General features: G+C 41.3%; 2 protein-coding genes across 9 annotated transcripts in view; one reads left to right on the plus strand and one right to left on the minus strand.

Annotated features, from left to right (window-relative positions):
• The window catches only part of RABGAP1 (RAB GTPase activating protein 1), a 169,183-nt gene that overhangs the window by 134,020 nt on the left and 9,054 nt on the right, over positions 1–26,109 (plus strand). For all 7 annotated transcript variants that reach the window (XM_070798118.1, XM_070798119.1, XM_070798117.1 and 4 more), the window contains 7 exons: positions 549–623; positions 4,002–4,127; positions 4,728–4,871; positions 6,415–6,456; positions 6,694–6,822; positions 17,050–17,142; positions 17,551–17,661. In XM_070798118.1, the coding sequence (XP_070654219.1) occupies positions 549–623; positions 4,002–4,127; positions 4,728–4,871; positions 6,415–6,456; positions 6,694–6,822; positions 17,050–17,142; positions 17,551–17,661 (720 nt within the window). The remainder of the gene's footprint in view (positions 1–548; positions 624–4,001; positions 4,128–4,727; positions 4,872–6,414; positions 6,457–6,693; positions 6,823–17,049; positions 17,143–17,550; positions 17,662–26,109) is intronic.
• The window catches only part of STRBP (spermatid perinuclear RNA binding protein), a 172,545-nt gene continuing 164,352 nt past the window's right edge, over positions 17,917–26,109 (minus strand). For both annotated transcript variants that reach the window (XM_019970785.2, XM_070798122.1), the window contains one exon: positions 17,917–18,242. In XM_019970785.2, coding sequence (XP_019826344.1) covers positions 18,121–18,242 — 122 coding nt within the window. In that variant the 3' untranslated portion in view covers positions 17,917–18,120. The remainder of the gene's footprint in view (positions 18,243–26,109) is intronic.

Raw genomic sequence — 26,109 nt, forward strand, 5'->3', positions numbered from 1 at the left:
ATCCTGGGAAAATGGGATATGTTTGGAACCTTAAGGAAGAGCACGTTTTCCAGGCAGAGAAGAAAGAAAAATGTGAGCAAAGACAGACAGAATGACAACCTTTTTTTTAGTGCTGAAATAATTTTTGCTTAACCTTACTGCTCCCTGGCTACAAGAAGTGGCGTGACAGGTTTATGTATTGTAAAGAAAAGTTGGAATTGAAGAGAAATGTTTGCATCATTCAGTGACCATCAGAATGCCATAGTGGAGTGGGGGTAGCATTTTTGGGGTTCCTGTGTTCCGAGTTTCTATAAGGCAACTATGACTCAAGAGTGACTGCATTTGGGACTTCCCGGGTGGTCCGTTGGCTGAGACTCCCAGCTTCCAAGGTAAGGGGCCTAGGTTCGATCCCTGCCTGGTCAGAGAACTAGATCCCCTGTACAACAACTCAAAGACCTCACATGCTGCAACTAAGACCCAATGCAGCCAAATAAATAAAGTTTTGTGTTGTATTTTGTTTTTAAGACTGGCTACATTCATTTACACTTCCTGTGGTTTTTTCCCCCCAGGCTTATTCTGTGTATGATGAAGAGATTGGCTATTGCCAAGGCCAGTCATTTCTCGCTGCTGTTCTGCTTCTCCATGTGAGTAATTAGGTCTCTGTGTATTTCTTAACACATGTCCTGCCTCAGACTTGATCACGGCTTTGTATTGCCTTTGGGCAGACTCTAGTGCATGAGTGTTAACTCCTATATCCGGAAACCTTTTTCTTAATATAATGTCATCATGGGAGAGAAACATGGTAAAAATAAATGACAGTGTTGAAAATTGGTACAAGGGCAGAACTTTTTTTATTACTAGGATAATTGGATAGACTTTAGTCTTGGTTAAACCCTTTGAGGACGTTTTATCTTCTCTAAAGTAGCCGCTGTCATCAGTCTTTGCTTTGAGATTTATGTATTGGGCTAGAACGGCAAAGTTGGCTTGCTTCCGTGCCATTTTATTCATTCATTCAGCAAAGACCTTTATCCTCCCTCTTCTTAGTGTTTCTTTAAATCCACAACAGAATTGAAAAATTGTTAAGGTGAACACCTGTATACACTTGACTTAATTTATCAGTTCATTATTCTTCCACACTGCCTTCTCTGCATCTCTTTTCCTTCCTTTTTCACACACACAGAACCACGGGTGTTTTATATTTTTATGGAAGAATTTTTTGAAATTACTTTTGGATAATATAAGTAGCAAATATCAAAGTATTCCACTCCTAAATACTTGTGTATGTGTCTCCTGAGGACCTAACCAGAGTATCACAGGCAGATCTGACAAGTCAGCATGTCTTACCCACAGTCCACATTCAGTTTCCCTGTTCACTCAGTGAAATCCTTTTAGCTCTTTTTTCCCTAACCCAGATCAGTAAAGATTCAAACATCGCATTTGATTGTCATTGCTTTTTATTTTTAATCTAAACTGTCCTCTTTGCCTTTTTGTGTGTCCCATGCCATTGACAATTTGGAAAATTCAAGCCTTGTAAGACATCCCAAATTCTTGATTTGTCTGATCATTTCCTCATGATTCAAGTTAAAATGTTTGGCAAAAATACCCCATAGATGATGGTAGGGGAGTTTTTGAGCACCTGTTATGGTTTGAACTGTGCTAGATAGACATCAGGAGTGAATCAAGTAACTATGGCCCAGTCCTTGTGGATGCAGAGCTAGTTGTAGGCAAAAAAGCAGTGCATGTATGTCATTGTTAATTTCAGTGGCTCTGTGAAGGTACAGTGAAAAGTGTGATACAGGATAATAACAAGGAAGCCTCATTTACAGACTTCTCTGGCAAGGTACCTCTAACAGGAACCCTGAAAAAGGAGAAGGGGCATCCATTCTCTTTTGTACTTTTCTGTATCATTTAACTTTCTTTAAACATTGTTCTAAAAATAATAGAACTATTTTGAGAACTAGAGTGGAGAGTAGCGCATTCCCGGCAAAGAGAATAGTATAATATATGCTGCTGCTAAGTCGCTTCAGTCATGTCTGACTCTGTGTGACCCCGTAGACGGCAGCCCACCAGGCTCCCCCGTCCCTGGGATTCTCCAGGCAAGAACACTGGAGTGGGTTGCCATTTCCTTCTCCAATGCATGAAAGTGAAAAGCGAAAGTGAAGTTACTCAGTTGTGTCCGACTCTTAGCGATCCCATGGACTGCAGCCCACCAGGCTCCTCCGGCCATGGGATTTTCCAGGCAAGAGTACTGGAGTGGGGTGCCAGTGCCTTCTCCGAGTATAGTATATAGAAACCCTGCAATGGGGAAAACTTGGCATCTGGAAAGAACTGAAAGAAGGGCAGTGTGACCGGAGCATCAGGAGCCATGGGGAGTGGGGGGGAGGGAGCTAGAGAGGCCAAGACCGATTTGAAGGAGAGCTGTGGAGGCCAGGCCACGCAGTCTAGATTTTGTTTCTCTAAGGAGAGGAAGTTGTTGGAAGAGGTTTAATCCATTTTGTGTAGGTTGTAATACAAGTGTAACAAAACCACTTTACATCTTCTTGCTATGAACCTAGCTGCTTGGTATTGGTAGGCATGCAAAAATTTGACAAAGCTATGACATTGATAAAGAAAAAGTCAAGTTTTTTTCCCCCAGTCTTATTTACATGTAATTGACAAATTAAAATTGTGTATATAAAGTGTAAAATGTGATGATTTGATATACTATGCATTGTGAAATGATTCTCACCTTCAAGCTGATTAACACTGCATCAGGAGGTCAAGTTTTAAATTTTTGTTTTGTTGTTTTCATCATACTTTAATATCTCAGAGTCTCACCAAGTCTGTATGGTTTGTCTTTGTTCTCAACTTTAGTGCAAGGACATTTATCCCCATTTAAGTACCACAACACTTTTAAAATGAGTTTCCCGATCAAATCCCCAGTATCTTGGTTTGAACTCTATGCTGCTTGCCATTGTGTTTAAAATAAGTGTTTGATTCAGAGCAGGGGCACATGTGCTGCGTAACATCAGAAATGTCACTCTAGGCAGGCCATGTCTCCCTCAGCGAGTGAAGAGTGAAGTTGTCTTGATGATAAAGACCTCAAAGGTCTGGTCCTTTGCCCCTGAAGCCCTTACCTTTCCAACAATGATTTGCTATCCTTTTCTCATTTCACTACTTAGTCTGATTTGCTCTTTAGCTTTGCTTTATTCCCAGTTTCTTTGCTCAGCCCACCGTCGTCGTCGTCTTCAACAGAAACCCATTCACCTTCCTGACATTTGAGAAGCTTGCTGTGGTCACATCATGCCTTAAATATTTCCAGTGTTCTTTTTATATTTTGAAAACTAGACATTTGCCAAGTTCTCAAGAAGATATTTTTCCGTAAAGTTACGGAAGATATATAAGTGGTAGCGTTTGTAAATAGAAGTGAAGTGAGGGAAGCTTTTTGTAGTATCTTAAGTGTTACTGCAAGCGTTACTATAATACCTGAAGCATTACTCCAAATATTAGAATACATAAGGTTCTTCTGTAACTAGCCATGTTTTTAGCAACAATGAGGAAGAAGAACATTTTTACTGAAATGAATTCACAGTTAAGGAGGTAAAATGATTTAACAAAGGTCTCGTGATTTGGGGAAGGTGAAACATATACTCGTGTAGTAGGCCTATTCTTACTCAGTTCAAATCCTGTCCTCCCTCTAAAGCCTATTCCTAGCTCCCTCTGGAATACTCAGTCTTTTTTGTTCTTGTGTTCCCACTGATCTTTCTAATTCATTTTAGTTATTGTAGGAGATTTAGTTATTAATTGTATGAGAGGCTCCTCAAGGACAGCAACAGTGTCTGACATAGAGTAGGCATTATTAAATATTTCCTGGTTGAAAGAATGAATGTTATAAAACATAACACAACTGAGATCTGAGTTACTGCATACCACTAAATTTCCTAGTATTCAAATAAGAGAGTTTAGGGATGAATTTTACATACTGAGAAAACTTCTGTATGTATTTTTGATCCTCCCACCCATTCCCTCTTTCCCTGTTACAGATGCCTGAGGAACAAGCATTCAGTGTTCTGGTCAAGATCATGTTTGACTATGGTCTCAGGGAACTTTTCAAACAAAACTTTGAAGATTTGCATTGCAAATTTTACCAGTTGGAGCGCCTCATGCAGGTAAAAAGAGAATCCAGCTTGCATTTGCCGATAAGGGTGCAGGACTGGGAAGAACAGGATTGAGGAAATGGTGCCAAGGAGCAGTAGTGATTCCTTAGCCATCCAGGATCAGGTTTAGTGTATTTCATTTCTCTCCATGTAATAATGATGCCAAGATTAATAAGGTGTTAACCTGATGGGTGTGAGCCAGGTTTTCAGTCTCATAAACACCCAGAAGATCAGATGGGTGTAGGAGCCTTTATTTTAACACAGCAAACTCAGTCTAGAAATACTTACCAAGGCTCTGAAGCTGACTGGTTGGGAATCTCCTAACAAAAGTGAAACAAACTTTGCCAAACATTTCATAACTTAGAAAAACTGTCCTTTCAGATACTTGTCACCAAGTGGGGATTCCTCTTCAGAGCTGCTTTGTGAACTGAAAATGAGAGTCCAGTGCCAGTCTCATACCAGATGATAAGTGTTCTTCTGAGCACTTTTTCAGTTTTTATAAAAACACAAATATATGACATTTTTGACCTATTGTTGGCAGATTTATGAGCCTCCTGAGTGAGAGTTAAACAGCTGCATATGTGCATAAAGCTAATCAGTCTGCTGTTTCAGGAGTACATCCCTGACCTGTACAACCACTTCCTGGACATAAGCCTTGAAGCGCACATGTATGCCTCCCAGTGGTTTCTTACGCTCTTCACTGCGAAGTTCCCTCTGTACATGGTCTTCCATATCATCGACCTGCTTTTATGTGAGGTGCGTATCAGAGGCCACAGCACTTAAGCTTTTGTTGGTGGTTTCCCTCCTGTGTCACAGGCAGTAACTGCCTTGCCCAGAGTGCAGCTCTGTTCTGTATGGCTGATGAGTGGTCCAAACACTATCTCTTTATTTAAGCTAGGAAGTTTAGGGGTTCGGAGGAGGTGTGCCCCCTCTTTTAAAAGACACTTCCTGGAATTTCCACCTGCATTTCCACTTAACCTCTTGTTGGCCAGAACTTAGGTACATGACCACATATCCCTAGCTGCTAAGGATAATTTTTTTTTAAGCTGCCTAGAAATTTTCTTAAACTTGAGAGTCTATTACTAAAAGAAAATAGATGTTATAGTAAATAACAGTCTTTGCCACAGCTTAGTCTTAGGTTTTGGAGGGTGTGCCTAAGAAGAAAAAGCTAATTTCAAAAATAATACATGTTTGTTATAGAAAGTATAAGCAAAATGATGTGAAAATACTTCTGATCCCAGTCTAAAGGAAAACTACTTTTAACATTTAATGTGTATTCTTTCAGCCTTTTTTTGTGTGTTTTCATATATGTGTATGTGTAAGTTCTGTGTGGAACAGTTTTTTCATATGGTATATATATTATGACTTTATATGCATATAAAATATGACTATGCTTATATGCTATTCAGTAACTTATTTTTATCTCATACTTGAATATCTATAGACACATACATCTGTACCATCCTCCTTTTTGTTTAATTATCCCATATTTAAAACATACAAAAATCCATTTAAAAATCTGTATCTTCTGTCTAGCTTGAAACATAAGAAAACAGCATTCCAGAAATATACCATTACTCTTACTTACTGTCAGATATTCCATTCTTTGGATAGATCGTAATTTATGTAACCAATTCCTAATCGCAAACCTTTATCTAGTTTTTCACTGTTATAAACAACTATTAAGTAATTACTGTGGGTCTGGTGACAGGCTGAGTAACTTAAACTTTCTGAGCTAATTAGCTCAGAAAACCATTGGGAGACTATTAGTTATAGAAACTGAGGCCCAGAAACTTTTAAAGTTTAACTTGGTCAGCAGATGTTGGTGCCTCCCCTCAGCTGTCCTTTGCCCCAGCACTCCTAGAATGATTAGATGAAGAAAGGCAGGTTGGAGGGAACCCTGAGCAGATTCATTTCTGGGACATAGGACTCCTGGACAGGGTGATTGTTGTCCTTCGAGTGGGCAGTGGAAGAGACACCAGGCGTTATTTCACGAGGGATCACAATTTTATGACTAATCTTTTAGTTTGGAAGCATAGTATACTTTGGAAAGCATTCTTGAACTGTCAAAATAGCTGTAGAAAAGCCCTTCTCTCAGAAGAATGGGAAACTGGGTCTACCTTTAGTTTTTCATTGGTGGCCCTGTAATTTTTATTTTCCAAAATATTTTCAAGATACTCCATTTCTTTATTCAAGTTTTTACAATCTCTCTAAAATTGCGGGCTATTCTGAAGACAAATAGCTTAATAGTTAGTCCAGTTCTAAACACTGAAAATGTTTTCTCTGTTTTCTCTTTTAGGGAATAAGTGTTATATTTAACGTCGCCCTTGGGTTATTAAAGGTACAGTGCACACTTGTTTGTAAGCTGGGCTATCTGGCATTTCTGATCTCATCGTAAGTAGCCGCTGTGCTCTAGCACTGTCCCTGACAGTGGACACATGCACGCAGCTCTAGCAAAGGCTACAGAGTTACCTTCTGGGGATTATAAAGGTGCTGGGATTATGAAATACTTCTTGAGCATCTTTATAGCAAAAAAGCTTCTTTTCTGTACATGGTTGTGTTTTCTTCTTTCTTCAAGACTTCCAAAGATGACTTGCTACTGACAGACTTTGAAGGTGCCCTGAAATTCTTCAGGGTTCAGCTTCCTAAGAGATACCGCTCAGAAGAAAATGCAAAAAAACTAATGGAACTAGCTTGCAACATGAAGGTAAAGTCATTTTTGCATTAATGTAGATTATTTTGTTAGTGTCTCACTCTTCCTGATAAAACTGTCAACATTTATAGCACATTAATAATGTTTTCCTTTGTATTGTATAATTTTCTAAATTGTTTCATATATATTACAGCCTATGAATTAATCTCATTGCTTTCCCCATTTTGAACTCTAGGGAAAGAATTATTATTCCAATTTTGAAGACAAACCAAAGCACAAAGCCCCCTAATTTTGTATAGCTAGTTAGTGGCAGAACTCAGGTTTCATGATTTGTATTGTGTCATCCTTTAACTTTCAGTTTTTGTTGTTGTGGACATAAATTCCCTAAAATGAAAATAATAATACATGAAGGAAACCCATTCACTGTTTATCGCTTCCAGTGGAGCATTTATGATTTGTATTATTTTAAGGTTTGAAAAAAAGGAATCTCCTCGTGTTCATGTTATGAAAGTTTTGTTTTTAAAGAAGAAAAAATAATTGAGGGAGTTTAGTTTGGAATGTGAAGGATGGAGGCAAATGGAAGACAGAATAAATAGCTGTATTGAGATGCTTATAGGGTGCATAAAAGGCTGACTGTCACGTTTATTTGGTGTGACTCCAGAGGGTAAAACTGTAACCTCTGTGTCAGGAGAGAAGCTTCACTGTCTGCTGCATAGAGCACAGACCTATTTAAGGCACCGTTTCCTCATCTGTAAGGTATTATTGGACTTCTGGTTCTGGTTATATGTCATAGTGAGCTAGTTCAGGCTACCCTTCTTTAAACATTCGGAGATGCCAAATAAAGTATGACCCAAGAAATGTTTAAATACCTGGATGAACTTGAAAGAAAAAGGAGAAATGTCCAGGTGCCTGAAACAAAGTTGCTTAAAGCTCATGTGTGTGATAATAAAAGAGCATCCCAAGGGAATGTGGGACCAAACTGTGTGTTAGGATTATTAATGCTCATGAAGTTATGACATGATTTGGGGCCTTCCGGAGGCAGCTGAAACTGAGTCTCTGCATAAAGCTAGGACTTTGGAATGGCCTGTTTATAAAAGCAAGAATACGTAAAACTACCTGTTAGACTGAGAAATGGTAGGAATCCTGATGTAAAGTGAATGGGGGATTTGAACAACAAAAAAAGGAAATAGAACTTCCAGAAATCAGTCATTAAAGTTATTAAATTTAAATGCTACATACTTAACAAGTCCCATGGTTAACATGTAGTGGTATTTTACCATGTGCCAGGTGCTGTGATGAGTGTTTTCACATGTGAGGATTAACACAGTGTGTGTACAGTGTTTACCTTCATGCCAGGTGATGAGTAAGGGTTCAAGAAACAATGGCGACTACTATGAGTATTCCCTTCTTGGATTTTCCAGCAGACAAACTCTTTTCAGTAACACTGATGATGGCTTTGTGGAAAGGACAGAGCCACGTGAGCTCTGAACTTCTTAGAGCTACTCTTTCTACCTGGTTTACATACAGGAAGGTGCTGCCTCTTATTTGCTTATGATTTCTTCCCCTCCCCTCCAAAACCTGCTCCTTTCTCAGTGCCCCTGTCTCCTGTTTGTAGGACCTGGTTGCTCAGACCTGAAAACGTGATACCAGCCCCTCCTACTCTCTTTCTCACACTTTACATCTTCGTCCTCCACATCCAAGCTCTGCCATCAGACTACATCCTGAATCTGATCACTTCTCAACTCCTTCCTTACCCATGCCCTAGTCTAATCATCTCTTCCCTTCTCTTCTGGCATTTTTCCAGTAATTTCCTTGGTCCTCCTGCTTCCACAGTGGTTTCTACCTAGACTCTTCTTGATCTCATCTCTCACATGCTTAACACTCTAATGGCTTCTTATCTCAGAATAAAATTCAAGAGTCCTTGAGTTGACCTGCAAGACTTGGCCCCATCTCCCCTCCGACAGGCTAGTTTCAGCTGCTGCTGCTTTTCCCCCTTATGCTTTCCACTTCAGACACCCCAGCCTCCTTACATGCGAAGCTTGTTCCCTCCTCAGACCTTTGCACTGGCTGGTCTCTCTGCCTGTAATGTTGTTCTCCTTGATGCCCACATGGCTTTACCCAAACCTCTTAAGTCATAGGCTCAGTGAACGTGTCACCAGAGAAGCCTTCTCTAATTACAGTGTCTACAGTAGCACTCCCCCAACTCTTTCCACCCTATCTCCTATCCTTTTGTATTTTCCACAGTTCACTTATTTCTCCTTAACATTATTTGTTTGATTATTGTCTGCGTTCCCCTCTACCCATGCTGGAATTAAGCCTCTGACAGAGGGCACTTTCTCTTTTTTGTTTATTGCTGAATCCCCAGCACAAGAACAGGATCTGACATATAAATATTGGTTGGACAAGTGAATAAGTGACTTTTCTGTTGAGTTTCTTCCAAGTGTTTTACAAAGAAGTGTTAACATGGATATTTGGGCAAGTCTTAAAAATAGATCTAGCCGAAGGTTTACCTTTTGTGTTTTCATTAGCTTGAAACACATTAATAATATATGGATTCTTTATTTCCCAAGTCCAGATGGGAGGTGTCTGATGTCTTTTTTTCCTTGCCTATGCTTCCAAGAAATTAAAGTCAACAAGCCCGCACAGCTCACATTATTATTTGCTTAGATACAAAATTCCTTTTGGTCCTGGAAAGCTCTCTACATGGTTAGGGTACACTTTGGATGATTTTCCCTACTTGCATATGGCTTCAGGTGAGAAGAATAGTAATTTTTTCTTGAAACTGACTTATCCTGGAAAACCTGCAGATTCACCAGGACATGAGAGAATGAGCTTTTCTGCTAAAAGGTGGGGTATGGTATGTACAGTTGAGTTAGTGATGATTATTAGTTTTACTCTTGCAGCTATACTTAATACCAAATAATATTAGAGCAGATACAGGCAATAGCCAATTATTGGCAAAAGACTTCAGTCACAGTGATAATCTGTGTACTCAAAAATAAAAAAAATCATTGTCAAGTTCAGTGATGAACCCTGCATTGTGTGGACTGCATGACAGGGAGGGCCTGGGGTGGGGGGCACAGTGAGTGAATAGGACCTTTGGGCAGTTTAGAGACCCTCTGGACATAGGAAAGGGGATTCCTACCATGTGAATGGTTTGGAAACTAGCTTTTGAGTTTCTTGGTATAAATTTAGAAAGGAAATATTGTCTCTGTAACTCATTCAATCCCATTCCATTATTTTTTAATGTAAAAGCAAAGTTGTGACTCCCTTTTCTCAGTTGTACTTCCTGATTAAGATGGGAATTGGGAATGCTTTACCTCCCATGCTAGTCCAGGAGACTCTTGTTGTCTTTTGTGTTTTAGCAGTTGCAATGTTGTAATTTCCAATATTTGTATAGATTCTGTAAGAATATCATTGGTTCCTCACAGTACCCTGTGAGGTGTGAAGGGCAAGTCAAGCATGGAAACAGGCTTATAGAAGCCAAGTGACTTACCCAACTGATACTGACTGGGCAGTGACAAAAGCCCCATTGGAACTAGGGTCTTCTGACAGCCAGTTGCATGGCCTCTTTTTGCCAAAGGCGACAGGAACGGAGTTTGGTGTGGCAGTATCTTAAGTGGCCACAAGGTGGGTCTGCTGCCCACACAGTCTGCATTCTCTGTGCTCTGTGTCTTCCTTGTCTCTGTAAATCTTGCTCTGTATCTGTCTTTACTTGCCTCTCTTTTTTTCTTTCTTTCCTGCCCTTTCTTCTTTCTTCTTAGTTTATTATGAGACTGAATTTTTTTAAATTTCTTGAGGAGTTATAGATCCCCTGCTCTTTATCTTAAATTTAACCACATACATCAGCTCATTTAACTGTCTATTGAATTTCTCTCCCTCCATGGGTCAGTGAGCTGAGACAGAAAAAATTGCTTCCACTTATGATACAAGATCTAAAAGCAATTTCAATTTACATTGTTCCAGAAGATCGAGAATGGTCCTAGGAGCCTGGCAACCCATGCATCATATTTAGCGGGGGGAAATGGGAAAAAAATAAATTAGGTCTTTTAAGTTTTTGACTCCAGAAATATGTAGGAGCAACTGTTTCTTCATGTGTCTATAATGGAATTTTTTAAAATAAGTCCAGTAAGTGAGGCTTAGAAGAAGCAAGAACCATGCCAAAAGAGATGGCTCTGTGGGTTTCTTAGATCAAGAAGAAAGACTTGATCCTTGTTCTGTAGAATCCTGCCTAATGTGAAATGGAATTTCTGAACCACTGCTTCATTGAAATTTGTTGTTTCAAACATAAAGTGAAAATGCTAGACTTCAAACTACCTGTGAGAAAAGATATTATTGCAAGTAGTAATATCTCTCAATTATATAATCCTAACCATTTGCCATTTGGAGAAACAGAAGACTCTTTGGCATTTAGGAGTATTTGCATTCAGGGTGTGTTTTTAATCATGAGCTAAAAGCAGTATTTAGTTTGAACTTCATTCTCTGCTTAAATCATTTGTGTAGTTAATGTGTGTTTGGGTTTTAAGATCTGTGTTTATAGTGACTTTATTGGTCTTTTTTCTTGATATGTTCACAGAAGCCTTGCATAGTATCTACACATCGTGAATTAATCCTTAGAGGCCCTATGTGAGGTCATTTTATAGATGTGTATACTGAAGCTTAGAAAATTGAAGAAAACTCCCAGCCAGCACAAAGTTAGTAAGGGATGGTGTTGAGATTAGATCCCGGGAATTTCAGACTCTGAAGTCAGTGCTTATCATCATTGTGCTTTACTGTGCCTGGGGGAGTGAATGAATGAGTCAGGAGCCACTTCTGTAGGTCCATTTTTGGCGATACTTGTCATATCATGATGAATAACTCAGTCTCTGTGTCAGTGTTGAAACTTACCTTTTGTACACGGTCGCTGAGTGCCATTTTCAGTGTAACTCGACCAGGCTAGTTTTATGTCTTTGCTTGTTCTACCTTTTAGAATTGGATTTCATGAGGAAGCTTCTGAGTGGTTACTCTTTCTCTGCAGTGAACCCTGAAGTTTGCTGATTATTGAAAGGGTAGCAGTGGTTACCACCTTCTTATTTTAATAAGTTTCTCTCCTTTGGTACTTATCTATGTTTGAGTCCTCTGCTAATAACTTGCTGATTGCACTTTAGAAAAATACTCTGATGGTAGAACAAGGATGCCTAATTCTATTTAGTAATTTTTGAGGGAGTTTGAGTCTAAACTGTTTGAACAAATTAAATAAAAAGGCTCAGAAATTAAATAGAATGTTGATTTGTTTCAAGTGGTTTTAAGTGCAGGCATTGGAGTCCCACCGACCTTGGCTGTCAGCCTGGTTCTGCCTCTGCTTTGTCTTAGGTAGGTTAGCACAAGGGGTTGTAGAGAAAGAAATAAGGTGATGCCTTTAACATCGCAGCTGCTCTGTGACACACCAGTGCTCTTCTGGCCCACCAGGTTTTGATGTCCTCTGCCCAGGTATCTGCTTTCCTTAAGTCAGTTCATATCAACAAGCATTTGTAGATTGTCTTCTATGCCAAGAATACACTGAGCTCAGCTACAGAGAGGAATAAGAAACAAGAACCACCCCAGATTTGTTTTCTTATGCTGGCACTGCGACTGAACAGACTGGGTCTTTTACTTCAGACAAGTCACTTTACCTGAGTAGGGCTCCATTCCCCAGGGCGTGCAGTGGGGGGTCCTCACTGCTCCCTACAGCAGTGAGGGTGAGGATCCCTGCTGCACCCATCTCAGAAAGTTACTTGGAGGATTAAAGAAAATAGTAGGCGTAGAGGTTAGGTTGAAAGTCCTACGTAAATCTCAGGTTCTTTTATTCACTAACTGAAAAGGGAAGATGGGCTTGTGTCAGAATTCTTTGTTTAGCAGTGAGGACTCTGGGGTCAGGAGCTCCTTCATGTACCAGACTCTTCCTGTGTACCCACTCACCCACACAGCATAGCTCCACCCCTGTCGTGCAGAGCTGCTAGCCTCCAGGCTCTCTCCTGCGCTGGGTTTTCTGAGTGCAGCCCAGCAGGGATTCTGACCTTTGCAGGGGCCTCTGAGCCGAACTTTAAACTGAGCTCCTGTTTCCCACAAGCAGCCTGTTTCTACTCTTCTGTGTTAAATGGACATTGTTTGAATGGCTTCCTGTTTGCAGCACATGTTCAGAAGGTGGCTGCCTCAGATTCAGGGCAAGGATGCAGATGATAATAAGAAGTCATAGCAACTCTTTATTTAAAAGACTTCACTGTGTGCCAGGTACTCTTCTCAGCTCTTTATGTGCATTATATCATTTGATCCTCACAACAGCACTTCTCATAAGGACAGTTGGGGTTTTCACAGATGAGGACGCTGAGGCTGAGATAAGGTAGCTTGCCCTCAGTCACACAGTTAGTCATCGGTGGAGTCAGGACTCAAGCTTGCTCAGTACACGCTCTAGGTGCCCAGTAGTTCTGTCTCCCTCCCACCCAGGCCAGCAGCATGGGCCAGGACATCCCTGCCTATTCCAGGGGCTGGTCAGGGGCCAGCTTTCCCAAGGCAAGTAGCACGTGTTTTAAGAGAGAACCTTATCCACTTCCTATGACAGATTAATGACAAGTGAGTGACCAAGGAAAAGGTGTTTTAGGCTGAATTTTTTTTTTTTTTTTTTTTAACTTCTACCAAAATATCCAACTGGCATGTTCCAAGTGTCCACCTTCTCTCTAATTCAGGGTTTCTTAACCTGGGACTATGGATGGGCCTCAGGGGAGCCCATGAGCGTTCTGAAATGGTATGTAGAATGTTTTGTTGCTGGGAGCAAGGTGGGGGTGGAGTTAGCATCTGTGCTTTTTAGTGGGAACCTTGGCTCTCAGGGGATATTAAAAGTGATGCCGTCTCAAACAGTGTTAAGAATCTTGTACTAATTGAGATGAGGTATACAGTTGGTTTTACCTAAATTGCAGATTTAGCCTTAGCCCAGGAAATGATTAGAATTTTTTCCTCCTTGAAAGTACATTTAAATAGATTTCAAATTTAACCTTCTTGGAGGGCAAATGTGTGAAACTGTGACTTCTACAGCCTTCTGATGGGAGTCAGCCAACAGTGGGTGTGATTTGGAGCTCAGGGGCTTATTCCATCACTTCTGTTTTTCTTGAATTTAGTTAAAACTGCAGTGGTGGAAGTAAGAGACAGACAAAATGAACCCTGGACTTTTAAGGGTGGGAGCTGTGTCTCTTCATTAAGTATTTTCATGCTTCCTGTGTGCCAGGCATTAGGAGTTTCACAGTGCACAGAGTTCCTGCCCTTGTGGAGTTTGCATATCCTGATCTGTGTATATTTTTGTATCATTAAAGCCTAGCAAAGAATACTGCACATAGTGAGGCTCAACTACTGGATAAATAAATGCCCCTTCTTGCATCCTTATTAGATTTAAAAAAAAAAAAAGGAAGGCCTTTGGCTTTGATTTGTTCAGCAGCTGACTATTAAGTTCTGATTATGTTCCAGGCATTGAGCTGGGCACTAGAGATGCTGGTAAGCAGAACAGATGTGGCCTCTTTCCAAGTGGGAAGACAGACAGTCATGTAAGCACATAAATAAATAATCGTGGACTTGGACAGGTACCATGGAGGATTTGGCTTTATGCTATGAGAATATAAAACGAAAGACTTAGCCTGATGGGGAAAGAGGGTGTCAGGAAGGGTTCACTAAAGAAGTGATCTGGAGCTCTGATCTCAAAGGTGAACAGGAGTGATCTGGACACCAGGTTGCACAGGCCAAGGGACCAGGCTTGAAGCGTCTGTTAGCTTTGGTTGCCATTTCCATTTAGAAGACAGGTCAGTGCTAAGGGATGGAGTGAGGGGTCGTCTCTCGTTCATTTAGCAAGCATGCCTGGGCACTCTCTCTCTGCAGGGCAGGGACAGCAGCAAGTGAGGCCTGTCTCTGACCTGGAGAAGGCGCTAATGATGGGGTATGCAGGCTGAGAGGCACTGGTCTGTCCTGGGTGCAGCCTCATAAGGACACTGGAGTTGCTGCTTTTCCTACTGATACTTCTCATTCCTCACTCAGTTATCAAGCATCAGTCTTTCTCAGCAAGTCTCTGTCTCAGAGGCAGCTTGAGCCAGTTGGCCATATAGCCACACACTCTGGAAGTCAGAGTCAGCTGTGAACCCACTGTGAGCAGCGTTGTGTTTATTTTGTGTGTGTGATGGGGTTGGAGTTAAGGCATTTAAGGGAAAGAGGGAGGAAGAGAGAGACCGAGAAGTGAGGCTGAAAATTAGGAAAGCAGTCAGAGTTCCGGAGCAGCGCAGTCCGTGGAAAGAATGCCAGAGCTCTGTCTCAGAGGAGCCCAACTTATGAGCATTGTTTTTAAACAGCAGTCACATTGTTAACTCAGTTAGAAATGTAATTCGTCCTCAATGCAGAAAATGTGAAAAACCTAGTAAACACACAGAGCCATGCCCATGTCCTGTCACAAAAATGTAAGAACCAGGTGAGATAACACATGTACAGGGTCTGGCACTCACAGGGCACTCACTACACACCAGCTTCGGTTATATGCTGAGGGGGAACCCACCCTTTTACTCTAAGAATGAGACATTTATAATAAGGGATAAGGAGATGTAGAAGACATTATTTTGTAACTAACCAAATGTATGGTTATGGGGGAAATGTTCATTCTTTGTTACCACAGCATGAGAATGAAAAGTCGAAGGATCCTGAAGACTCGTGAGAATGTTTTGTAGGGTTTGGCATCAGGTTTCTTTTTTACAAAGCACTTGAGGAGCCTTTTATCTCTGCCCGCCCTTGTCATTTACACAGACTGACAGCAGAGAGTACTGGGAGGAAGTGTTGACCACCCACAAGCCTCAGTTTTCTGTTCCTCTACTATTGATTTGTTCAGATTGTTTATGAATTTACTGATCACACAGATGTTTTATTTAGGTGCTTTCTTTGTGAATCAGTTACACACATAATAAAAATTTGCCCCAGCATTAGCCTTAACATAGAAGATCTAGGCTTAGGGATGCCACTTTTCAGCTTGCAGCCTCACCCCATTGGTGTTTAGTGGGCGTCTTTATAGACTGCAGCGAGGGCATAGTGCTGGTAGGTTCCTGGCTGCCTCCCTTTGCGCAGCAGCCAAACTCCAAGAGTAATCTCTGATTGGGGCATACCTGTAAACAGCCGACTGGGGCATGTGTCCGCAGAATCAATGGTAGAGGAACACCAGGCAGCTCAAGGGAAAGGGAAGAATGAGCAGGGACTAGGAGATGCTGACATGAGCCTGCTGCAAGCTTGGGCCTGTCCTATCCCCTTTCTGCACCTCAGTTTTTTCATCTGTAAAATAAGGAAATTGGACTAGACTAGCTCTGAGATGCCTAATTAGCCTGGAAAGTGTTAGTCGCTCAGTCATGTTCAGTGCTTTCACAACTCCATGGACTGTAACCCGCCAGGCTCCTCTGTCCATGAAATTCTCCAGGCAAGAATACTAGAATGGTGGCCATTTCCTTCTCTGGGGGATCTTTCCAACCCAGAGATTGAACCCTGGTCTCCTGCATTGCAGGTGGATTCTTTGCCATCTGAACCACCAGGAAAGCCCAATTAACCTGAAACTCGGGGCTAAAAGTTAGGTGTATGAGTCAGCAGTATAGCGGTTTGCAGTAGTTGGTAAGAAAAAGCTTGAGAGAAAGAGGACAGTAGTTTAATGAGATGGAAGAGTTTAAGGGCAGAGAGAAGTATGCCTGTTTGAAGGCAGCACAGAAGGTGCTAATGGAAAGGAAAGTGGTAGGAGGTAGATAGTGAGGTGGCTACAGCTTGGACTCGGATGGTGTCTAATGGCCTGGCGCAAATCCTGGATCTGCCAGTCCCTAACTGAGTGGCTGTGGTCAAGTTACCTAACTTCTTTACTTCTCAGTTAAGTTGCCTATAAATTGAGGCTATTAATACCACACCTTATGGAGAGGTTGTGAGGTCACAGAATGGAAGCCCCTGCAGCGTTGCTGGTATGTGCTGAAGAAAATGGTGTGTGAGGAGGAGGGAGAGGACGGATAATCAGACCTAGAACTCAGACAGGAGGGGTCATCTGTTGGATGTTCATTCTGACACCCTTGGTAAAATCTTCAGGAACCAATTATCCCCCCACAAACCCCTAAATTTGAGTAAGAATTTTAGTTTCTGAGCTTATGTGCAGGAAATACCACTTTGGTGGTTAACTTGGGATGCCAAGGTCAGTAGAGATCTTGGTCTTCAATGCAAGCCTTGAAGCACCCACCTCTTCCTGATGCTTTTTAATTTGTGCTGTGCTCTATCCTACAGATTAGTCAGAAGAAGTTGAAAAAATACGAAAAAGAGTATCACACCATGAGGGAACAGCAGGCCCAACAAGAAGACCCCATCGAGCGATTTGAGGTTTGTTTATGGCCTAAGTGATGTGAAGTGCCTTCAGCCTTTCACTTCAGATAATTGTGCCTATAATTAGTTTTAGTGAGCTCTGCTTAAAATTTAGTTTCACTGTTTCTAGGTTCCAGTTTCAGTTTTGAGTTTGCAAATGAGAAAGCAAGACTTGTTTCACTTCATGCTAGTTGTCTGGTTTGTTACAGTTCCCTGGGCTTTTGTCACAGTAACAAGTAACTGCCTGACGGTTAATTGAATCAGTGGAGACAGCAAGGAAGGAACTGTTGCTTGGCAGCACATTGGGGCCAGCCACATCTCCCCAGATTCCCGTCGGTCTCAGCAATTAGTTTTGAGAATTAACCTGAAAAGTTGTCGTTTCCATCTGATCTTTATGTCTACAACTGGTTTCTCCCCACCCATCAGCGAGAGAATAGGCGCCTACAAGAAGCTAACATGAGGTTGGAACAGGAAAATGATGACTTAGCCCATGAGCTGGTGACCAGCAAGATTGCACTGCGAAAAGACCTGGATAACGTAAGTCTCCCTTGTCTGAAAAGATGCTTATGTTGAGACACTTCTCCCTTAATCAGGTGAAATCCTGAAGTTTTTGTGTTTATTCTAGTTAGTGTTTCCCTCTCATGAGGACCTCCTCTTGTCGGTACAGTTCCTTCCTTTCCTTCAGGGGTCATTGATGGTCTCATTAAGCCCTCCTTTGCACACTCTTCTCTCATTATACATGCAGTCCCTGAACACCTCTCCAGACATTGATTGAAAGACCTCTGTGGCTGATTCTTCAGCTATTACAGTTGTCAGTAGCATTTAATCACTGTTATTTCCTTAACTTACCCCTAACACAAGAACAGATTTTGTCATCCTGGATACCACGTGCCTTTTGCATAATCACTGCCAGTTGTAATAAAGCCCAGTGCCTCCACCGCTTGCGATTTCATCAGGAATCTCTGCTGGCAGATGTTCTGTTTTTCTTTGCTTCTCCTAATCTTGAAAAGTTTGAGCTGATGGCATTCCTGGCAGGGTGTCGTCCATTTTCTGTACTGCAGGCTTCCCATAGCGCACTCTCTCGTTCATGGTTGAGGTCAGACGTTGGCAGGCTTTTTCTGTAAAGAGACAGACATGACTTGGTGGGCCATATGGTCTCTGTTGCAACTATGTAACTCTGCCATTGTCACGGAAGGGAGCCATAGACAATAAATAAACAGATGAGCTTGGTGGTGTTCCAGTAAAACTTTATTTAGGAGAATAGGTGGCAGGCTGGACTTGGCACTTGGACAGAGTTTGGCAGCACCTGACTTAGATTTTCCTGTCACTTTTCTGCTCATTGATTTTTCCAGAGACAGGCTTAGGCTGTTGAGGGTTTACAAGGAACTTACATAATATGTTGAACACCATAGGATATATGAATTTCACAAGATCTTGACATCTACCAAACATGTATGAAAATCCTGTGTGCTACTGTATTTCTTCAGCAGTCTATGCTTTCATTAGATTCTCCAAGTGGTTCACGCATCAGATGAAGAGAAAGAGATGCGGTATCTACTGGTTCATATTCTCTTAGAGAGGAAGGCACCCAGGAAGAAGCAGAGCCAGGAATATAACCCAAGTGCATCTAATTGGAATGTCCAGGCTTTATCTGTGATGCCACACTCCCTCCAAAGTAAATACGAAACAAGAAGCTGTGATTTGATGTCATAACTACACCAAAAATATACTACTTTCAGAATGTTTCCCAAACCCTTAAGGAGTTCTAGGTGCTGCACAGTACTTTGTACTTAATGTTAAACTCTCCAGGAAACCCTGTACAAGGGATACAGTTTCACTGAGGAGGCCAGAAGAGGCTAAATGTCTTACACAGTCCCAGTGTTAATCAGTGGCAGAGCCCTTAGATTGAAACCCAGTTGGCCTGACACTCTTGGCTCAGAGGAGCAGGACCCCTGCTGCCTCTCGGGCTCAGAAATAGCAAACTGAGGTCCCATGTCCAGCCATCACCAGTGCTGAGAAGATGGATGTTTCTGCACTAAACATTGAGTCCCTTTCCAAGTTAGTTTTCTCTCATTTCTATTGGATCATCACTGAAAATCAGCTAGGTTCTGAAGTGAAGAATGTGCGGTCTTTTCACCATTATTCGACTTCAGGGTGTTAGATTTTTGAAAGAACTTCTTCATGCCTTTTCATACTTCCCTTTCTGTATCCCAGAGAAAAGCTCTGGTTTGTGGCTTATAGGATTTCCAGAACCCTCGTTGTATTTCCAGTTAATTTTATGTCATTTTTGTTATTCCTCACCTGTCACTTCTGTGACTTGTCCATCACACAGCAGCTATGGAGAAATCCCCAGTCACCCAGTGAGTCTGTAGGTGACCCCACCCAAGCTTTGTCCTCTATGAAATGGGGCCTGACATTGTTGCTCAAGACTGAGAGGGAGCCTGTGTAAGGCCCCGTCTGTGTCCTCTCCTGCATGGCTGCTCTCTAGACTAAGGGGAGAGCGGTGGAAACAGACTTGGTGGCAGACCTGCTGGGATTGGAATTCTGGCTCTCCTGCATTCTAGTTCTCTGACCTTGAGCAAGTTGCTAAGCTTTCCCCATTGAATTACTTGGGCCTCTATCAAAAATCGATTGGCCCTGTATGTACGGGTCTCCTTGATTCTATATCTGCTCCATTGATGTCTATGTCTATCCTTATGCCAGTACCACACTGTTTTAATTACTGCAGTGTTACCAATCTTCAGATCAGGTCATGTGAATCCTCCAACTTTGTGTTTTTTGTTTTTTTTAATAGTTTGGCTATTATAAGTAAGTTGTATTTATATATACATAAGAGAATCAGTCTCTCAACTTCTAAAAATAAAAGCCTTCTGGGATTTTGAATGGGGTTGTGTTGAATCTATAAATCAGCTTGAGGAGTACTAACATCTAAACAATCCTTGAACCTTCCAATCCATGATTATGGTACAATTTTCATTAATTTAGATCTTTTTTAGTTTCTGTTTACAAGACATGCACAAAGTTTGATCTGTTATTACGGGCAGTTTTCTTCACTGAATTTTCCTATCGCTAGTCTCTAGAAATACAGTTGACTACTTGACTTTGTATCCTGTGACCTTGCTAAATTCACTTACTGTAGTAGCCTTCTTCTTTCTTTTTTAGGATTTTCTACATACATAATCATATCATCTCTGAATAAAGACAGTTTTGCTTCCTTTCAAGCTATTCTGCCTTTTTCCCCTTGCCTTCCTGCACTGACTAGGACCCTGGGAACAATGTTAGATGTGAGAGTGGGCCTTGTTCCAGATGTTAGCTCCAGGTTTTCTGTAGATCAAGCAAAGGAAGTTCTCCTTTCTTCCTATTTGCTGGAAGTTGTTATCATGAGTGGGTGTTAAATTTGGTCAAATGTTCTTCCTGTATCTGCTGAGGTGATTATTTGCTGTTTTTCACTGTATGCAAACTGTGCATTCCTATGTAATTTGGGGTTTTCTTTTTTTAAAGATTTTTATTTGTATTAAAGATTTTTGTGTTCCAGACAAATATTTGTCTATAGAGTTTCATTAATGTTTTAATATGGGTTTGATATCAGGGAAATGCTGGCCTTCTAAAGTGAACTGGGAAGTGTTCCCTTCTATTTTTTTAAGGATTTTATGTGGGATTGTTCATTGAATCTTTGATTTAATATCCTAGTGAGGGCACATGAGCCTGGAGTTTTCTTAACCAGAAATTATTTAATTATAATTTCAGTTTATTTTCAGATACAGAGCTATTCAGATTTCCTAAATCTTCATGTGTAGATCCTTATAGTTTGTGCCTTTCTAGTGATCTGTCCATTTCATCTTAGTTGTCAAATGTATTGGCATAAAAAATCGTTGATATCCCCTCATTCTTTTGATGTTTATAGGATCTGTTGAAGGCTTCTCTCTTTTATTCCTGATATGGGTAATTTCTGTCTTTTCTCTTTTTTTTCTTATCTAACTAGAAGTATATCAATTGTGTTGATCTTTTTAAAACCCAGGTTTTGGTTTTGTTGACTTTTTTCTTTTTGTTTTATTGATTTCTGCTTTTTATTATCTCCTTCTCCTTTTCTTTTGGTTTAACCTGCTCTTTTTCTAGCTTCTTAAAGAGGAAACTTAGTCATTGATTTGGACCTTTAGTCCTTTTAAAAATAGGTATATAAAGTTAGAAGTCTCTCTGAGGCACTGTTTCAGCTACATCTCACACATTCTGATGTGTTGTGTTTTTATTTTCATTCAATTTTTGTGATTTCTTTGATCTCTGAGTTAATTAGTAGTGTGTTGTTTAATTTTTATCTATTAGGGATTTATCCCAGAAGTTTTTCTGTTTGTTGATTTCTGATTTAATTCATTTGTCATCAGGGTACATACTTTTCCTGATTTTAATACTTTTAAAGCATACTTTTGCCAAAGAATGTTCAAACTACTGTATGATTGTACTCATTTCACATGCTAGCAAGGTTATGCTCAAAATCCTTCAGGCTGGGCTCAGCAATACATGAACCAAGGACTTTTAGATGTACAAACTGGGTTTAGAAAAGGCAGAGGAACCAGAGATCAAATTGTCAACATTGATTGGATCATGGAGAAAGCAAGGGAATTCCAGAAAAAAACATCTACTTTTGCTTCATTGACTGTGCTAAACCCTTTGACTCTCTGCTATACCAGGGTCTGTGGGTCTGTGGGTCACAAAAAACTGTGGGAAATTCTTAGAGATGGGAGTACCAGACCACCTTACCTGTCTCCTGAGAAACCTATATGCAGGTCAAGAAGCAACAGTTAGAACTGGACGGGAAACAACTGACTAGTGCAAAAGGAATACAACAGGGCTGTATATTGTCTCCCTGTTTATTTAAATTATATGCAGAGTACATCAGGTGAAATGCCAGGCTGAATGAATCACAAGCTGGAATCAAAATTTCCAGGAGAAATATCAACAACCTCAGATATGTAGACGATACCATTCTAATGGCAGAAAGTGAAGAGGAACTAAAGAGCTTCTTGAGGGTGAAAAAGGAGAGTGGAAAAGCTGGCTTGAAACTTAACAGTCAAAAACTAAGATCATGGCATCCAGTTCCATCAGTTCAGTTCAGTCGCTCAGTCATGTCTGACTTTTTGCAACCCCATGAATGGCAGCACAGCAGGCCTCCCTGTCCATCACCAACTCCCGGAGTCCACCCAAACTCATGTCCATCAAGTCGGTGATGCCGTCCAGCCATCTCATCCTCTGTCGTCCCCTTCTCCTCTTGCCCCCAATCCCTCCCAGCATCTGGGTCTTTTCCAGTGAGTCAACTCTTCACATGAGGTGCCCAAAGTATTGGAATTTCAGCTTCAGCATCAGTCCCCCCAATGAACACCCAGGGCTGATCTCCTTTAGAATGGACTGGTTGGATCTCCTTTCAGTCCAAGGAACTCTCAAGAGTCTTCTCCAACACCATAGTTCAAAAGCATCAATTCTTTGGCACTCAGCTTTCTTCACAGTCCAACTTTCACATCCATACATGACCACTGGAAAAACCACAGCCTTGACTAGACAGACCTTTGTTGGCAAAGTGATGTCTCTGCCTTTTAATATGCTATCTAGGTTGGTCATAACTTTCTTTCCAAGGAGTAAGCGTCTTTTAATTTCATGGCTGCAGTCACCGTCTGCAGTGATTTTGGAGCCCCCAAAAATAAAGTCTTGACACTGTTTCCACTGTTTCCCCATCTATTTCCCATGAAGTGATGGGACCGGATGCCATGATCTTCGTTTTCTGAGTGTTGAGCTTTAAGCCAACTTTTTCACTCTCCACTTTCACTTTCATCAAGAGGCTTTTTAGTTCCTCTTCACTTTCTGCCATAAGAGTGGTGTCATCTGCATATCTGAGGTTATTGATATTTCTTCCGGCAGTCTTGATTCCAGCTTGTGCTTCTTCCAGCCCAGCATTTCTCATGATGTACTCTGCATATAAGTTAAATAAGCAGGGTGACAATATACAGCCTTGACGTACTCCTTTTCCTATTTGGAACCAGTCTGTTGTCCCATGTCCAGTTCTAACTGTTGCTTCCTGACCTGCATATAGGTTTCTCAAGAGGCAGGTCAGGTAGTCTGGTATTCCTATCTCTTTCAGAATTTTCCACAGTTTATTATGATCCACACAGTCAAAGACTTTGGCATAGTCAATAAAGCAGAAATAGATGTTTTTCTGGAACTCTCTTGCTTTTTCTATGATCCAGCAGATGTTGGCAATTCACTTCATAGCAAATATAAGGGGAAAAAGTGGAAGCAGTGACAGATTTTATTTTCTTGGGCTCCAAAATCACTGCAGACAGTGACTACAGCCAAGAAATTAGAAGACACTTGCTCCTTGGAAGGAAGTGAAAGTGTTAGCCATTCAGTCATGTCCAACTCTTTGCAGTCCCATGGATTGTAGCCCACCAGGCTCTTCTGTCCATGGAATTCTCTGGGCAAGGATACTGGAGTGGGTAGCCATATCCTTGGAGGAAAAGCCATGACAAATCTAGACAGTGTATTTAAAAGCAGAGACATCACTTTGCTGACAAATGTCCTTATAGTCAAAGCTGTGGTTTTTCCAGTAGTCATGCACGAATGTGAGAGTTGGACCATAAAGAAGGTTGAGCACTGAAGAATTCTTGCTTTCAAATTGTGGTGCCAGAGAAAAGACTCTTGAGAGTCCCTTGACAGCAAAGAGATCAAACCAGTCAATCCTAAAGGAAATCAACTCTGAATATTCATTAGAAGGACTGTTGCTAAAGCTGAAGCTTTGGCCACCTGGTGCAAAAAACCGACTCATTGGAAAAGACCCCAATGCTGGGAAAGATTGAGGGCACGAAAAGGGGGTGACAGAGGATAAGATGGTCGGATAGCATTACCAACTCAATGGACATGAATTTGAGCTGACTCTGGGAGATAGTGAAGTACATAGGAGCCTGGCATGCTGCAGTCCTTGAGGTCACAAAAATTCAGACGGGACTTAATGAGTGAACAACAACAAGAAAAGCATACTTAGGCTTTATTTTGGGACTTTCCGTGATCCATTTGGGTTGAATGTACCACATGTTCTTGGAAAGTACATCTATCCTGCTGTTGTAGGTGGAGCGTTGTGTAAACATCACTTTGATCAAGCTGATTCACTGTTGGTTAAATCTTCCGTAGACTTGCCACTTTTCTCTTTATTTATTCCATCACTTACTGAGAGAACAGTGAGGAAATGTGTAACTCTGTGCCCTAATCTATTTCTCCTTTATTATGTCAGTTTTTGTTTCTTTTAATTTGACTTTATGAATACCTTTCAAGTTTCAAGGAGTGACTCTTGGTGTTATGTAATGTCCCTCTTTGTCGTTGGTGATACTCTGTTCTGAAATCTACTTTGTCTGATATTAATATAGCCATTCCAGCCTTCATAGTATTGCATGGCATATCCTTTTCCATTCTTTTTTTTAATATATCTATGTCTTTATATTTAAAATGGGATTTTGTCACCAGCTATAGTTGGATCTTGCTTTTTCAAATTCAGTCTGACAGTCTCCTTTTAATTGGAATGTTTAGACCAGTTACATTTAATGTAATTATTTATATGGTAGATTTAAGTCTACCACCTTGCTGTTTGTTCTTCATTTGTTGTATTTGCTTTTTCTTTTTTTCCCCTTTTCTGCCTTCTTTGGTTTAATTGGGTATTTTCATGATTTCATGTTCTCTCTTCTGCCACCCTGTCAGTGGTTCTGGAGCTCTCTCATCTCCAGAGCTCTCGCCCACAACTTTCAGTTGCCACAGCCTCTCTGAGCCCCTGGCTCTGTCTCCGTAACCCTTTGAGGCATGCTCTGTGTAGAACCCCTCACCTGCTCCTTGGTCCAGAGGCAGACACCCAGAGTGGTGGGAGGACCTTGCTTGTCTCCTTTCTCCCAGGAGCCACAGTTCTGCATTGGTTTTCAGGGTCAGCAGACGGTAGCTTTATATACTTTGTCCAGTGTTTTGTTTATGGGGGTGGGTGAGTCTGGTCCTGGTTAGTCCTCCATGACCAGAAGTGGAACTCTAGATGGTGCTGATCCCACACGTTCTCTCCTCATGCGCATACGTAAGTAGAGTGGCGCGTGTGGCGCCCTCAGGACCACCGTCAGCCGCCCGGTGGCCTCTGCGCACTTTCCCGTTGAAGGGGCGCAGCATTGCAAGTCAGCTCCTGTAGCAGGGATTCCAGCTCTGCCACACGCACTGTGCAAGCTTGGGGGAATCACTTGCCCGTCTAACATTTTTCTAAATTTTGGAGTCAGGGTGGGCAAGGAAGACTCCTGGGTTAGAAGACCCCCTTCGTGGTGAGCCAGCTGTCCTGTACTTGTTAAAATCAGTCTTACCTCCCATGGGAGTGATGATGAGTAACAGAGAATGTATGTATGTGCTGTAGGTTACTGCTCAGGGGCTTTACCCAGGTCCGAGAGAGAGAGGCAGAGGTGACAGGATGTTCTCTTGATTCAAGTAAAATAAAATCTTTAACAGGACTTCATTCTCCATATTATTTCCTCTGTTGTTTGAGTCTCATTTCCCTCTCACTTGCTGCTTGGGTTTGAGCTAGAGGAGAAGATAAGCCACTCCCCAGCAAGGACAGGCTTAAATCCAGGACCCCATTTAATCACAGGTATGTGCATTTTCCCAGTAACTAATGGCTTAGAAATAGAGGAAAACAATAGAATGGCAAAGACTAGATAGAGATCTCTTCAAGAAAATTAGAGATACCAAGGAAACATTTCATGCAAAGATGGGCACAAAAAAAAGGACAGAAATGGTACGGACCTAACAGAAGCAGAAGATATTAAGAAGAGGTGGCAAGAATACACATAAAAATTGTACAAAAGAGATCTTCATGACCCAGATAATCATAATGGTATGATCACTCACCCAGAACCAGACATCCTGGAATGCGAAGTCAAGTGGGCCTTAGGTAGCATCACTATGAGCAAAACTGCTGGCGGTGAT

Source organism: Bos indicus, chromosome 11 (assembly GCF_029378745.1).
Source record: "Bos indicus isolate NIAB-ARS_2022 breed Sahiwal x Tharparkar chromosome 11, NIAB-ARS_B.indTharparkar_mat_pri_1.0, whole genome shotgun sequence".
Taxonomy (NCBI): domain Eukaryota; kingdom Metazoa; phylum Chordata; class Mammalia; order Artiodactyla; family Bovidae; genus Bos; species Bos indicus.